At 37.6% G+C, this 15,429-nt stretch overlaps 1 protein-coding gene across 1 annotated transcript in view; it reads right to left on the reverse strand.

The window, feature by feature from the left end:
- Positions 1-518: 518 nt before the first annotated feature.
- The window catches only part of SLC49A4 (solute carrier family 49 member 4), a 98,751-nt gene continuing 83,840 nt past the window's right edge, over positions 519-15,429 (reverse strand). The window contains exons 8-9 of the mRNA XM_068546618.1: positions 10,642-10,824; positions 519-3,804 (exon numbers count right to left, since the gene is read on the reverse strand). Of these exons, the coding sequence (XP_068402719.1) occupies positions 3,689-3,804; positions 10,642-10,824 (299 nt within the window). The 3' untranslated portion in view covers positions 519-3,688. The remainder of the gene's footprint in view (positions 3,805-10,641; positions 10,825-15,429) is intronic.

The raw sequence follows: 15,429 nt of genomic DNA on the forward strand, positions 1-15,429 counted from the left end.
AAGTTTCGTTCTTCTGGGATGGTCCAACACTCTCCCCCCTCAGTACTGTTTTTATTTCCCAACAGATTAGCAAACTGTTGACAGTATGGAAATAAGCTTTATCTCGTTCTTTTCTATATGATTATAATCATACAAATTAAAGTGGAATTCTATTTTTCCTACATTTATGAAATAGGTCTGATGAAATTTCCTCATAGTTTTCTATATATTGCTTTTTTAATAGGACACTTTCTTCATGTCACAGCTTTTGCACTTGCTTGAAAATATGGTATAATCACAGTAATTCCTGTACTTATTGTTTCTGGGACAAATGTGGAATTAATGTGATTTTTAACATTAATTTAAAACAAATCTACTAAACACTTGCATTTGATCTTGAGTTTAAAGTGAAGCTTGTACTTATGCAAACAGCAAGATGAATGCCTAGATTTTAGTAAAAATAGTAAAAAAAAAAAAAAAAAGGAATTAAAAGATGAGTAGATGAGAATTTAATCTCAATTTAAAATCTCTTCGCTTGAATCCCTCATTAGAAAGGCAAGCTGTAAACATTCTCAATAATTAAACATGAATGTATGATCTATGATAAAACGTGGCCCTTAGGCCATATATGCTTAAATATACAAAATGGTGCTTGACTCCCTCTTGTTATTTTATTAGCTCTACCCTCCAGTGAAATGCATTTGTGTATGTAATTATCTGTTCTATATCTCCACCAGGGACCATACTAAAAAATGCTTCTTCCCATAAACTGTGAAATATTCACTGATAAGCCACAGGGAACTTACACTATAACATGTCCTTACCAATTAATAATGCTGTTGACTTGGTTTATGAGGATTGAATTATTCATCAGAAACTTTTCAGATCGCGTCACTCACTCCAAGCTAAGACTTAGAGATGTTAGAGCACCAACGGGATAGCGATGAAGAAAAAAGATGGATTTTACTTAGAAATCAAGCAATCACCTAATTTTAACAGTATTTTACTCTTAAGCCCCATCGTTTTTGAACATGAGAAGAGTACTCACGAACACCCCAAAATGTCCAAATTAAGCTGCAATTCTCTGAGGCAGAGAAAAGAAGACTGCTTTGGGAGTCAGAAGATGTGGGTTTTAGTTAGTTTTACTTTTGTCATTAACTAGGATTGTGACCTTTGGCAAGATCCTTTACCTCTCTGGGGCTGTTCCTATAAATTCTAAAATGAGTGCTTGGATTAGTAGAGGGTTAAGATTTTTTTCAATTATAAAATTCATTAGGACTCTTTAATGTTTGTTTATAAAGTGCAAAGATTATGGCTGGTCTTTTGATGCGTGTGAGAAATACAAAAGTAAAAAAAAAATTATGAAATATACAGTAAGTAAATAATGTGTAATCCTCCCCTCACCCCTAGAAGATTTTGGTTCTTTATCAGGTTTGGTATATGAAATCTTGATCATTTAAAACAGCTGCAGCTTGTGATTAGAACAATTATCTGCTGGAGGAGTTAAGCAGATGTAAATGAGACAAAGGGACACCTCTCATCTCATCTCATCTCATCTCACGTATGCTAAAAACAGTGGTTGGTGCCTGGTACAATGCAAGAATTTAAAATCACTACCCATTTGGTCTGTCTTTGAACTAATCAGTCATTTAGGTAATATTTTTTAATGTTATTTTTCACTTTGTGTTAAAAGTAGAACTAACCATAATTAAAATGCTCTGTATGAGAAGTCTTATAGCAAAATTTTATATAGGAGTGTCCTCAAACACAACAGTTCTGACTAAAACCAAATGCATCATAATTCTTCCCTCATCTTTCTAGATTCATTCTAAACAGGAAGGGGTGGTGGTTGTTTTAGCACCTGGGTCATGGACTATTGACACCTGGACTGGCTGGCTTTCAATTACCCTTAAGAATTCTGCTTTGCTTTCCTTTTATTTTTATTTAAGAAGAATGACAGCGTTAACAGGAACTAAGCCTAGCTTTCACAGGTTTTCTTCTTCTCTTTAGCAAGTTCCTCAGTTCCTTCAGTTCTGGCTGCTAAGTTATTGGCAGGGTGGTTATAAAGGGGGATGGTCTAAAGGTGACTGAAGACAGATGTTAAATTTGAGGGTTTTCTTACTTTCCAGGTTGCACAATTTCGGATCTTCCAAGGCCTGACGGTAACAGCATCCTCCTCTAGGACCGAGGTTAGTAAAAGCATAGCCTTTGACTTACCAAGGGGGAAAGGAGGGGTATCTGGGACTGTGTGTGATGGTGTGTGCGAATGTGTGGAGATGAGTCAATTAAGTGCTGACCAGGTCCCCTTAACCATACTTCACCACCTTGGCTAATAGAAGGAGCTGCCTTACACTCTGCTGTCCAGAAGAAGACAAATAAAATAATACCTATTTAGCTGACAATGAAGATACAATTTCAAGTGAGTAAAAAAGGAGAGGGGGGTTGGAGGAAGCTGAGAACAATGAAGATAAAACATCATTCTTGACTTTTTGACAAAGTGTTTGATTTTCCAGCCTGAGGGGAATTATGTAAATCTGAATAGTGGTAATATCATAACCCCACCAGAGCATATTTTATGTCATAGTGAAATACACGTCTGAGAGCTGTCCAGTGGGTATTATTTTTAAAAAAGCTGTCATCCACAGAAGGAAGGCAGGTACTGGCAAAATACTGCCCTCTCAAATATACTGACTCTATATAGAACTGAATATTTTATAACCTGAATTGAGATACAAGAAAGTAATTCAGAAATCACTCAACAGATCTGAAAGTTTCAATGCTATAAATTGTTATTTTCAAACAAGGGTCATTTAATAAAATGCAACCCTGGTAAATAACAGCTGGTGCTGGATTTTCCATCCCATGCCACCACATATATATCTGCCCAAAGACACAGGATGTTCTATGGGATTTGTCATTTCACTTTTAACAAAGTGCTAAATCGGAATGAAATTACATTTTTCATACAGCATTTAATGGGACTGTATTAAACATTTAGTCACATTTAATTTAATCATTTAAGAGCCTAGCAGATGAAACTGTATTTCACAGAAACAAGGATAAGTTAAGATCGAGACACAAAGTATGTGCTCTGCAGTCACTGGAAAGCACTTGATCACCATAATTAAGGTGGCCAAAGGTTTCCGATCTAATTAAAAATAAGGAGTCATATAAGAAATGGCTTTATTAGAAAAAAATGTAGTGTACAGGTGGCTAATATCTATCATTGATACACCTCTTGGCTATTTTATAATTAAAATCTGATATAGGGTTTAAACTTCTTTAGAAGTTAGTGGCATTTCTTCCTATTCTGATATGTGGCTTAGGGAAGGAGTTATCTTCATGTAATAGACACCCTTTATTTCTTTTCATAGTTACAATTAATCAGTAGTTTAGCACTGGCACAAAACATAGAGGGAATTACCTAGGTAGTGCTTTCTGTGTAAGACATCACACTTCTAACCCCAGACTCAGGCACACGTACGCCATTGATACAGTTTTTAAACCCACTATTATCACTCAAGTTCCACATTATTATTACCTAGCAGTAATTAAATTAATGTGATCATCTGTAACCTAACAAAACCTCTGAATGAAGTTTCTCTCTTCTCTTTTTCTTTTTCCTGTTAGATGTGCAATTCCAAGCAAATGTGCAGTATGCAGTATTGATTTCCAGTCTCTTTTTAAAAACTCCTTCAAGTCTGTGCTATTAAACTGAGACAACCACATCAAGATAGAGTCTGTCATAGGATTCCCTGAAGCACAGAATAAGGAGGAGACTGAGCAAACACGACCCGGGAAGGCACCAGTTGAACCAAGACAACTCTGTAAGACAAAAACATGCAGTTGTAAGCATTCATGTGTCACCAGCAGAACACCACCTGTATGCTGGGAGCAACCTGCTTTGCATTCAAAAGCACTTATAATAAATGCGCCCTGGGAGGCCTGAAAACCGGCTTTCAATAAACAGTGACAAATGCGGAGTCTAAGCGATGCATGTAATATGTTACAGGGCTTTCCTGTGGAATATTTTTAATCAGTATTGTTAATGACTTTTCATCAATTTAACCCAACTTGACTTTGGTGACCAAAAAAAAAATCTATTACTTCAAAGAAAGAAAAATCAATCACCTTTAAATGTTAGTTTAATTGTTTTTAAAGTGCCCCCTTATCACCATCACTCTTGTCCTTGTTTAGAAATAGCTGATGGATTAGAAAGACAAACAAGAAAATCACCTGAATTTTGAGATAACACTTTTAAATTTTTTTGGAAAGAAATATCTAATTCTCAGCAAAAAATCAAGTAGTAATCACTGTAAAACAAAGTAGAAAAAAAAAAAAAAAAAATATATATATATATATATATATATATATATATATATAATAAGTAAAATGTAAAAAATGAATCCTAAATTCTACTCTCAGAGAAACTACTGTGAATACTTTGGTTTCTTTCTAGCCGTTTTTTTCCTACTAACATAATGGTTATGTATGATGCCAATTACCAGAAGATTTACAGGAATCATCTAAACAGGCAATTCAAATGATGTTTTTTGATTTAATGGACTTGAGAACGTGCTTCTTCGAAAATGCTCATTCACGAGTTCAGGACTCTCCAACAGGCCAACCCTGGGCCTCTTGCTACCAAAACACACATGCTTGCCCTGCCGACTGTGCTGTCTCTAGCTGCTTCCTGTGGCTCCAGGGGCCTTGGAGCCGGGCATCTGTTCAGCTTCCTTCTATCCCAGCCCACTCTGTCAGTCAGGCTTGAGGCTTCCGTGCAGAAGCGAGCAGCTTCTTGGCGTAGAGGGGCTGGCGGGGGGGATAACTTCTCTAGTTTAATATCCATTTAGCAATGTCAATGAAAAAATAAAAACACAACAAAAAATGAAGGAAACACATTCCCTGGTACATTTTTTCCTTTGGGCACTGCTATAAGTTTATATTTTACCTCTGTGCTTCTACAGAATGCTAATACTGCCTTACTCTTCAAAAATCATCCTAAAGATTTCTATGCTGCTGCTTTAGATTAATCCATAATTCATATGCCTAAAAGAGCAATTTATGCTCAGGAATGGAAATCAGAAAACCAACCAGTAAGAAAAGGTGCTGAAGTACCTTTTTTTCCTATAATATGATGTTCACAAAAGCAGCCTCCCTAACCTCTCAATTTCTACATTTTAAAAGTCAGACATGCTATTCTATAGCACGGAACAAAGATGTATATTTCAATGGTATTTTCATGCAAAGCTGTTTTCTGTCCTTTACTTGGATTGACTAGAATCTAAATACTCAGAAACGCTGTGATCTCTGGGATCTTGTCTTTATTCTAATATTCCCTGAAATGACGCACCAAGCATTTTCTGCTTTTATATTAACCATATAGCCTCTGGATTTCTGATGATAATTTTAACAAGCAAAAAGAAGCAGTGAAAAAATACAAAAAGAAAAAGTAGTAAAATAGAGATAACAGCATACTGTTTATACTAAAAGTAAGCGTGTTTTACTTTAAGGTCGCATTTTAAGCAATAGCTAAAAGAAAGTATGGCACTTGAAATCTACAACAAAGATGTTTCCTAAACTTTAGAGACTGTTTCACAGGGACCTAGAGCAACACACATGCAGCAACAATCAACTTGTCCTAGCTCTCCTTAAACCTAGAAATTAGTCAAATATTGCCAAAGCAGACCTTTATTTCATCAGAATTGTAAAACGATTCCTTCTACCTGGGTTCAGATGAAATCTCTAAAAATAACTCAGAATTGCTCCTTAGTGTCATGGTTTGTGGGTTGGTTGGTTTTCACTATTGTGCCTCTCTCTGAGAAGTCAAATCCACCCTTCACTAAGTTCACCTGGCTTAACCAACTACAAGTGTTCTTTGAAATTTTTGCCTTTTTAGAGAGAAGAAGGTCAGGGATGGAAACCTCTGCATGTCCCCACTGAAAGCCACTCCCATAAACCACATCTAAGGGGCTCTAATGTGCAGGAAATGGGCTTGCTTAAAAGTTCAGTCTGACTTGGCAGAGCAAAGTTGGCTGTGGTCCTTTGGAGCCCAGTGCCATGACGTAATTAAACCAACAGAGTCCTTAGCCATCGAAATTTTCTTTTGTATCTTTTAAAGTGAGCACAGTTTTCCAACATTCCTTCCCTTTGCCTTTCACTAGGGAAACTATGAATCCATACTGCAAGCCCCCATGACTTGCTTCTACATTTCTGCTGGCTCTCTGTCATCTCCTGTGCTGCAGCCTGAGGACTCTGCCAATTTACAGTGAGGCAGGTGCTATAGTTTACTCAGAGCTCTGCACCAAATGGTGAGGCTCTGCTGGGGCTGAACTAAGTAGGATGAAGTACCATTCTACTTTTCACCTTATCTTTCCCTGCAATGATGCCACACTTTTGGCTTCAAGTACTTGTCTGGTTCCAGACACTATCTTCCAGAACCAGCCTTCTAGTTTCTTTGGTGATTTAACCAAAATTATGGTAATTTAACAAAATTGTCTCCATTCTCTCTCAAGAGAAGCCAGCTGACACCACAGTTTCACAGTGTGATGCCCTGCTCCCTTCACTCCACGTTAATTATCCGATAGCTTGGACCAGCACATTGCATCATTTTACTTCTTAGATATAAAATGACTTCTCACTAGTCCACATCAGTTGAACCTGTTCTCCTGGTAACCACTAGGCAATACCTCCCTCCTCAGCACACAATGCAGCCTCAAATTCATGGTTGGCTACTTCATAATGAAAGGACTGAGGTAAAACCTTTAATGTTTTTAGCCAAAACTTGCTGCAAACCTTCTAGAACAACAACAACAAAAAATAACAGACAATACAAACTACAAAACAAGCTACAAACTATAAAATAGAACATTAGAATACATTTCAGAGCATATAAAGCATACAACGGCATTTCCAAATTGATTTTGTATGTGAAGTTATTAGAATAAAACATCACTGTGCTGTCTGAAATACTCGCTGAGATTCGCAAAGCAAACATTATAGGAAGCAACTCAGTTTTGCAAATATGCTTATATTAAGGAGCAAGTAACTTTTTTTGAAAGTGACCTTAAAAAACCCAAGTCAGAAAAACTCCAAGAAATCTTTGACATGGTCCAGGTTCCCAAAGCAGAGTCAACACAGGACATGGGAAACTCTGTGACCCAGGGCTCTAAATAGGCCAGTGGCGTTGGTATAGAAGCCTGTGTGACATTCTCCATCAATGATGGCAATGGCCACAATCAACAAGCAAATCACCAGTGGAGCCTATCTTGCCAGGCGAGGCACTCTAATGTGGTCATTTTGGGGTTAGTATGTACAGCCCTGAAAAGCCATATCTGATGTAGTCATCTACCAGATAGCACATGGTGGGAAACCAAAAACTCTAGTCAGGAAGTTTAGCACTTCCTTGAGAAGTGACCTAAAAAACTGCCGATCCTTATGATGATTAAAAATCAAGCCCTCCAATCATGTAACTAATAGTTGAATTCTGACATATAACTAACTTCTGGGTGAGTTTTTCAAGTTTAAAATGACTGAATTATGACATTCAAACACTGGCTCTAATGGAAGGGAATTCATTATATAAAATGTTTAGCGTACCGGGCTGCGTAACTAAAAATTTAGGAAATAATTTTACACAGTTTTCAGATTTGTAATTTATGTATCATCATACCTCAGCTATAAGGCATGTGGACTTTTGCTGCGGGACTTTTGGGGCGAGATCAACTAATTATAAGTGAAAGAATCGCAACAGAGTTTTCATAGTTCTAGGAACTTTTTAGCCTTAGAGAGTTGTGGGGTATGTTTGTGTGTATTCATTGTATGCACTGACAAATAAGCACATAAAAGCATTTCTTTAAAATAGAAGCTTAGATGTTTAAATTCCTATCATCACCAGCTAATTATCCAGAAGGAAACAAAACATTTGGTGAGTGCCAGCTGTACCCTGGTCTAAGCTCTTTCACATTCACCTTCTCATTAACTCTAAAATGTCAAAACATACTGAGTTTTTTTTTGTCCTGAAAACCATCCTGTTGGATTAAGATTAATTTTTATTTAAAGTTTTATTTTTCACAATACTCACGGAGTTTAGGCAGGAACCTTTAACATCTACATAGATATGTATAAGAACATATGATCAGAAACCAACCCAGAAGAGGGAAGCTTTTTCCCCCCAGCTAGATAAATCCTTGATTGTATCAGTGAGATAGAAATTAGCAGAAATGGTGTTAAGTGTTTCTTCCACTGCCTGTGCCAAAGAACCAAAAATGTCTGCTTGTATCTGGTCACTACAAATCTGCAAAATGAGGAGTGAGCACTGACTGATGTACAGACACCAGTCTCTGTTGAACAAATTGGAAGCTGCACACTCAAGACCCAGGAGAGTGATAGAGACACTCTGCTTGCCGAGCACAATGGTAGGTGTGCACTGGGCTCCTCCACAGTCAGACAGCACAGGGGTAGTTCCTGCTTTAAACTGACCAATAGATACATGTTTGTTATATTCTATAGACCACGTGCAAGAGGTCTATTAGGGGATGACATGATCTGGCGTCTACTGTTGTTTTGAAGTGCTGGGAAGACAAAACAATTTCCATCCAACAGGAGAAACCAAGCTCAGCTGGGCTGCAAGGACCACTCAGCCCACCTGTGTCCATGAGCTGGAAAACCGTTTCTACCACTCTAAGGGCAACAGCCATCTCTGATACTCTACCAGGCAAAAAAAGAGGCACTGAGCCTCCTAGTTTCAACTATGACACAGCTGAAGTGGGTTAAAGCTGATAATGTAATAACTGTTAGGTGATTCTGTTTAGAAAACTAATTGAAGGCAAAGACCCTATACCTGGTGATGGCATTTTCCCTAATGGAAACACGTTTCCAGGAGGACAGTGAAGAGTGGTCTGACTTTATTAATATCACTTGCCTTCGAAAATATCACTCTCTTTCATAGGATAAACCAAATGTATATCAGGTTTAGCAAAATTGAAACCATCTTTACCTGTATTAGTGATCGACAGAAATGATCTAGTTTGTTGTTAATTATATTAAGAAATTAATATATCATTTGGATGCTCCTTGCTGTTAGGTGAAAGTGCTATGTCAAAAGCTGTCCAAAACCCAGGGAGATTCTGCTTCATCAGCTTTGAACGTTTCAAAAATTTGTTTTCCAGTCAAGGAGGTTATCATGGCTATTATTTCAATTATAAGCCTGTCAGAATTCCTAGAAACAATTAGGTCTCTTGGAGTGTCACATTTTAGAGCATTTCTTACATTTAAGTCTTATAAATTAGATTCTTCCATGTACAAATTATCCAGATTTACTGTATCTGATGAGTAGTTAAGAAAACAGTAACCAGAAAAAAAAAGTAGTAATATTCAATTATTTAAGACAAGGAAATAAAATGGGATATAAACCTAGTAGAAATTAATAAAAGATTTATATTTAAGACTCACAAGTATAAAATTTAAAAAGTCTAGATGTATAAAATAAGTATAAATCCTTATTTTAACATGCAAAATAGAAGTCTAGATAATTGTGCCCCAATTTTCTAAAATAGCGAGACAGAATTTGGACCATGGAAAAGAAAATATCAGAGAAAACCAAACAACTGCAAAACAGAACCACTACAAACCCGCAGACCTCAACACCAGTGGGGCCTGCCTTCAATATGCCCAGCAAGTTTCCAGCTGTCCCTGCAGCATCTCCTCCCACCCCCTCAAAAGCTATTTTAAAGTTTCATTCTCTCCTTAAGCCCCTTCTCCACTACCTTCCCACCAACTCTGCATAGATGAACTGGCTTCTAAGCCGAAAGTTGGTGCCATCAAGAAGGAGCTCCCTCAACAATGTGCTCAGCACAGGCCTCTGCTTCTATGCCACACACACTGCCTTCTCTCCACCTCCTTTCGTCCAAGGCTAACTCCTCTACTTGGGTTCAGGAACCCAGCCCTTCTTCCTTTGTAAGGACGTCCCCCTTCTTTAAAGGTGTACCCCTGGGTTCTAACTGCAACCTTCTTTTCACTCTATACCTGCACTGACCAATTTGGTAGCCACATGTAGCAATTTAAATGTAAACAAATTAATCAAAATGAAATAAAATGAAAAATCCAGTTCCCTAGCTGCATTAGCTTCATGGGCTAGTGGCTACTGTGCTGGACAGCACAGATAAAGAGCACCTCTGTTATCATAAAATGTTCCATTGGACAGAGCTGTCCTATACAGGCGATCCACTCTTTGGGTGAACTCTCATTCATCTGCAAAGCTTTAAACTACATATATACCCCTGACCTTAATTTCTACCTTATGTTAAGACAGTAGAGTTGAAGTATTTTTTTTAAAAGCAAGATATCAGTGGTTCTCAATGAGAACCAGCACATTAGAATCAGCTGGTGGGCTTTTAAAAGTAGAAATGCTGCCACCACCACCCCCATCCAAGTTAATTAAATCAGAAACTTTGGTGGGGGCGGGCAGTGAGGATGCATTCCATCAGGCTAGGATGCCTTTCAAGAAAAACAACAGAAGACACTTTCTTTTCTTCGCATGTGAAAGCTCAAATAAAATAATTTGCCTTAGTGGGAATTCTCCATATAAATTCCCTATACATCAGTGCCACAAACCTCTCTCCTAACACATTTAGATAGTAAATAAAAAGTCAAATTTCTTACCTGTGTGATAAAATGTGAGAAAAAACAAAAGTACTCCCATGAACATATTACTTAAAAAAGTGACAACTCCACAAGTAATTCCTTCTGGAACTGGGTAGACAGTTTCCACAAAAAGCTCAAAAAATATAGGTATACTGCTATTCAGGAACACTCCCAGGAGAATACAGGAGGCATACAATGTCACTAAAATAAAAACACAAACATTTTAGTTTCATAAGAGCAGCAGTGAGTCACATCAGATGGATATTCTGGGGGTTCTCTTTCATGAGTATCAACTCTGGAATTTCATCTCTTCTCAGTGGTAGTTGATGAACTTCAGCAAAGCTTCACACATCTGTCAGCTCTTCACACAGGTTTCGTGGAGTAGATAGGAAAAGGTTCTCTTGCTGGATGATTACCAGTTTATTTGCTTTATCTTTTTGGTGGATTACTCCAAAGCACAGAAACAATTTTTACTACTATAATTTAAAGGATTCTTTCCCCTGAGTCACACTCCTGGCATATTGAGGGATAGGTAAAATATAGCAAATTAACACAAAATCTAGACTCATTCTATAATTTTAAAGAGAAGTTAAAAATCTAAGAAAAAATGTAAGAAACATTAAGTGTAACTAAAAATTACATATTTTAAGACTGGTTAATAACAGCCCTCAAGCATAAAATAAAAGTTATCTGCTATGTAATTCCTGGAGAAACACTTAAAATAGAAATAGTCCTCAATTTTAGAATGAGTTTCATGTCAAGAGTTTTTTTAAAAAAATACATGACTTTTTTGGAACATAGAAAAAAATTTCACCTAGAAATGTATAATTAATAGTGGCTAGGATCCCAGATTAGCCAATAAATAGCCTATTAACCCAATCTATAGTGAAATCTTTGAATAAGGACACTATTCTTATTCTTAGAAGAATGTTTAGAGAAATGCACCCCACTCCAAATAATTTTATTAATGCTGTCTGCATACAAACCTTCAATAATTTTAATTTGAAGGTGAAAACCGAATCAATGAGGAAAAAATGATATCCTATTTAGAAACCTAAAACATCTCCCCTTAGACTAATAAGTATATCATGCCCACTAATGATAATGAGTAGCAATTATTCTAACCTTAAAGTTACCAGGAAAATATTTTTAATAAAAATATTTGTTAAGTAAAAAAATTTCTGTACAGGAACTGCAGAAAGTGAGGAAATTACCCTAAATCTGTTATGTATTATTCATAGAATATATCAAATTACCAGAATTTACCACACCCGATTGCAATCATTAACAATCCCTAACACTGTTGAAGAGGTAAAAACAAAAACTGTATCTACTGTTTTCTAATAGCATTTCTCTAATTAATCTCAACTCACACTTCCTCCTCCAATTACACTAGCCTTTCAGGATTACAAAATATTTAACACATTCTAGTACCACAAATAGCTGGTGATTACTTTGAGTTTCTTTGATTAGAAGACACATGGAAATAGAGAACAAAAGGATGACGGTGAACACAGAACGCATTGCTGGCTAAAGCAGTGACCAGGCTATTCACAGGATTAAATGAGAAGCATCTGATGGATATAAGCACATGTAAAACATGAAGCAATTTTCAAGAGTTTCTTAAAAACAAAACAAAACCCCACACCTCATGCTCACTGTATATTTGCTGGACATAGATCACACAAATCAATCAACACTTCTTACACATGACTCATTAGTGGTACATTAAGAAATCTAGGGATGGAATATCACTGGTAGCTTTATAGAGTATTCTATCTACAAAACACTTTATACTAATTTATGGTCATTCATGGTAATCAGAGCAGAGACCACTACTGACTCCAAAACAGATGAGCCTAGAAGTTTAAGATGATAAAACACTGAATATAGCACAGAGAATTATATTCAGTATCCTATGATAAACCATAATGGAAAAGAAGATTAAAAAAAAGAATATATATATGTGTAACTGAATCACTTTGCTGTACAGCAGAAATTAACACAACGTAAATCAACTATACTCCAATTAAAATTATTAATTAATTATTAATTATTAATAAAAGTTATTAATTTTAAGAACTTGTTAGTAATTATACGCCCAGCATTTATCCCAAAACACAAAACACACTAGGTTTTTAATGCTAATAAAATAAAGAGAAACACTTTAAAACAAAAGATATATAAGTGAAAAAGGTACAGAAAAGTGTGTTAAGGGATACACACACACACACACACATGCACATATACACCTGTTTGTAAATGTATAGAATTCTCTGGGAAAACTCAAGAAACTGACATTCAAGGTTGCCTCTAGAGAGGGAAATTGGGGGCCATGGGACGGTAGACATTTTTCATTGTATACCCTTTTCCTACTTTTTGAATTTAGTTTTTACTATGTGCATATCTTACCTATTTAACAAAATAAAAAAAGAGAAATGTCATTGTAAACAAATGAATTGGCAGCTAATCCAACTCTACTTCATGCAGGTTTGTTAGCTCCCTGACTCAGAAATGGTTATCATTGGGTGAGCTGCCCCACACACCAGATATCTACACCCAGAAGCCATATAACCCAGCCTTGGTCCAGGATCCTCGACATAAATATTCCCACCTCATTTATTAGAATTCCTATTATATGTAGGATAAGTGGGCTGAGACTGCTGATATAACTTCAGAGGCCAGAAATTAAAAAACCAAGCATTTTCATTCAATTCTCTCATTCTCAGTGTTTGTTTCTTATATTACTATAAAAATGATGACCACAGGGTTGTTTTACACTGGCTGGATATATATGCTGAAATCACTTGTTACTGTAGAAACTAAAGAATCAAAATAATTTACACATAGGGGATTGGTTCAAGATGGTGGAGTAGAAGAACGTGCTCTCACTCCCTCTTGCGAGAACACCAGAATCACAACTAACTGCTGCACAGTCATCGACAGGAAGACACTGGAACTCACCAAAAAAGATACCCCACACCCAAAGACAAAGGAGAAGCCACAATGAAACAGTAGGAGGGGCGCAATCACAATAAAATCAAATCCCGTAACTGATGGGTGGGTGACTCACAAACTGGAGAACACTTATACCACAGAAGTCCACCCACTGGAGTGAAGGTTCTGAGCCCTACATCAGGCTTCCGAACCTGGGGGTCCAGCAACGGGAGGAGGAATTCCTGGAGAATCAGACTTTGAAGGCTAGCGGGATTTGATTGCAGGACTTCGACAGGACTGGGGGAAACAGAGACTCCACTCTTGGAGGGCACACACAAAGTGGTGTGTGCATCAGGACACAGGGGAAGGAGCAGTGACCCCAGGGGAGACTGAACCAGACCTACCTGCTAGTGTTGGAGGGTCTCCTGCAGAGGCGGAGGGTGGCTCTGTCTCACCATGAGGACAAGGACACTGGCAGCAGAAGTTCTGGGAAGTACTCCTTGGCGTGAGCCCTCCCAGAGTCCTCCATTGGCCCCACCGAAGAGCCCAGGTAGGCTCCAGTGTTGGGTCGCCTCAGGCCAAACAAACAACAGGGAGGGAACCCAGCCCCACGCATCAGCAGTCAAGTGGATTAAAGTTTTACTGAGCTCTGCCCACCAGAGCAACAGCCAGCTCTACCCACCAATAGTCCCTCCCATCAGGAAACTTGCACAAGCCTCTTAGATAGCCTCATCCACCAGACGGCAGACAGCAGAGGCAAGAAGAACTACAATCCTGCAGCCTGTGGAACAAAAACCACATTCACAGATAGACAGACAAGATGAAAAGGCAGAGGGCTATGTACCAGATGAAGGAACAAGATAAAACCCCAGAAAAACAACTAAATGAAGTGGAGATAGGCAACCTTCCAGAAAAAGAATTCAGAATAATGATAGTGAAGATGTCCAGGACCTCGGAAAAAGAATGGAGGCAAAGATCGAGAAGATGCAAGAAGTATTTAACAAAGACCTAGAAGAATTAAAGAACAAACAAACAGAGATGACCAATACAATAACTGAAATGAAAATTACACTAGAAGGAATCAACAGAATAACTGAGACAGAAGAACGGAAAAGTGACCTGGAAGACAGAATGGTGGAATTCACTGCTGCGGAACAGAATAAAGAAAAAAGAATGAAAAGGAATGAAGACAGCCTAAGAGACCTCTGGGACAACATTAAATGCAACAACATTTGCATTATAGGGGTCCCAGAAGGAGAAGAGAGAGAGAAAGGACCCAAGAAAATATTTGAAGAGATTACAGTCAAAAACTTCCCTAACGTGGGAAAGAAAATAGCCACCCAAGTCCAGGAAGTGCAGAGAGTCCCGTACAGGATAAAGCCAAGGAGAAACACGGTGAGACACACAGTAATCAAACTGGCAAAAATTAAAGACAAAGAAAAATCATTGAAAGCAGCCAGGGAAAAATGACAAATAACATACAAGGGAACTCCCATAAGGTTAACAGCTGATTTCTCAGCAGAAACTCTAAAAGCCAGAAGGGGGTGGCATGATATACTTAAAGTGATGAAAGGGAAGACCGTACAACCAAGATTACTCTACCCGGCAAATATGTCATTCAGATTCGATGGAGAAATCAAAAGTTTTACAGACAAGCAAAAGCTAAGAGAATTCAGCACCACCAAACCAGCTCTACAACAAATGCTAAAGGAACTTCTCTAAGTGGGAAACACAAGAGAAGAAAATAACCTACTAAAACAAACCCAAAACAATTAAGAAAATGGTAATAGGAACATACATATCGATAATTACCTTAAACGTGAATGGATTAAATGCTCCAACCAAAAGACACAGGCTTGCTGAATGGAT

This window comes from Eschrichtius robustus, chromosome 6 (genome assembly GCF_028021215.1).
Source record: "Eschrichtius robustus isolate mEscRob2 chromosome 6, mEscRob2.pri, whole genome shotgun sequence".
NCBI lineage: Eukaryota > Metazoa > Chordata > Mammalia > Artiodactyla > Eschrichtiidae > Eschrichtius > Eschrichtius robustus.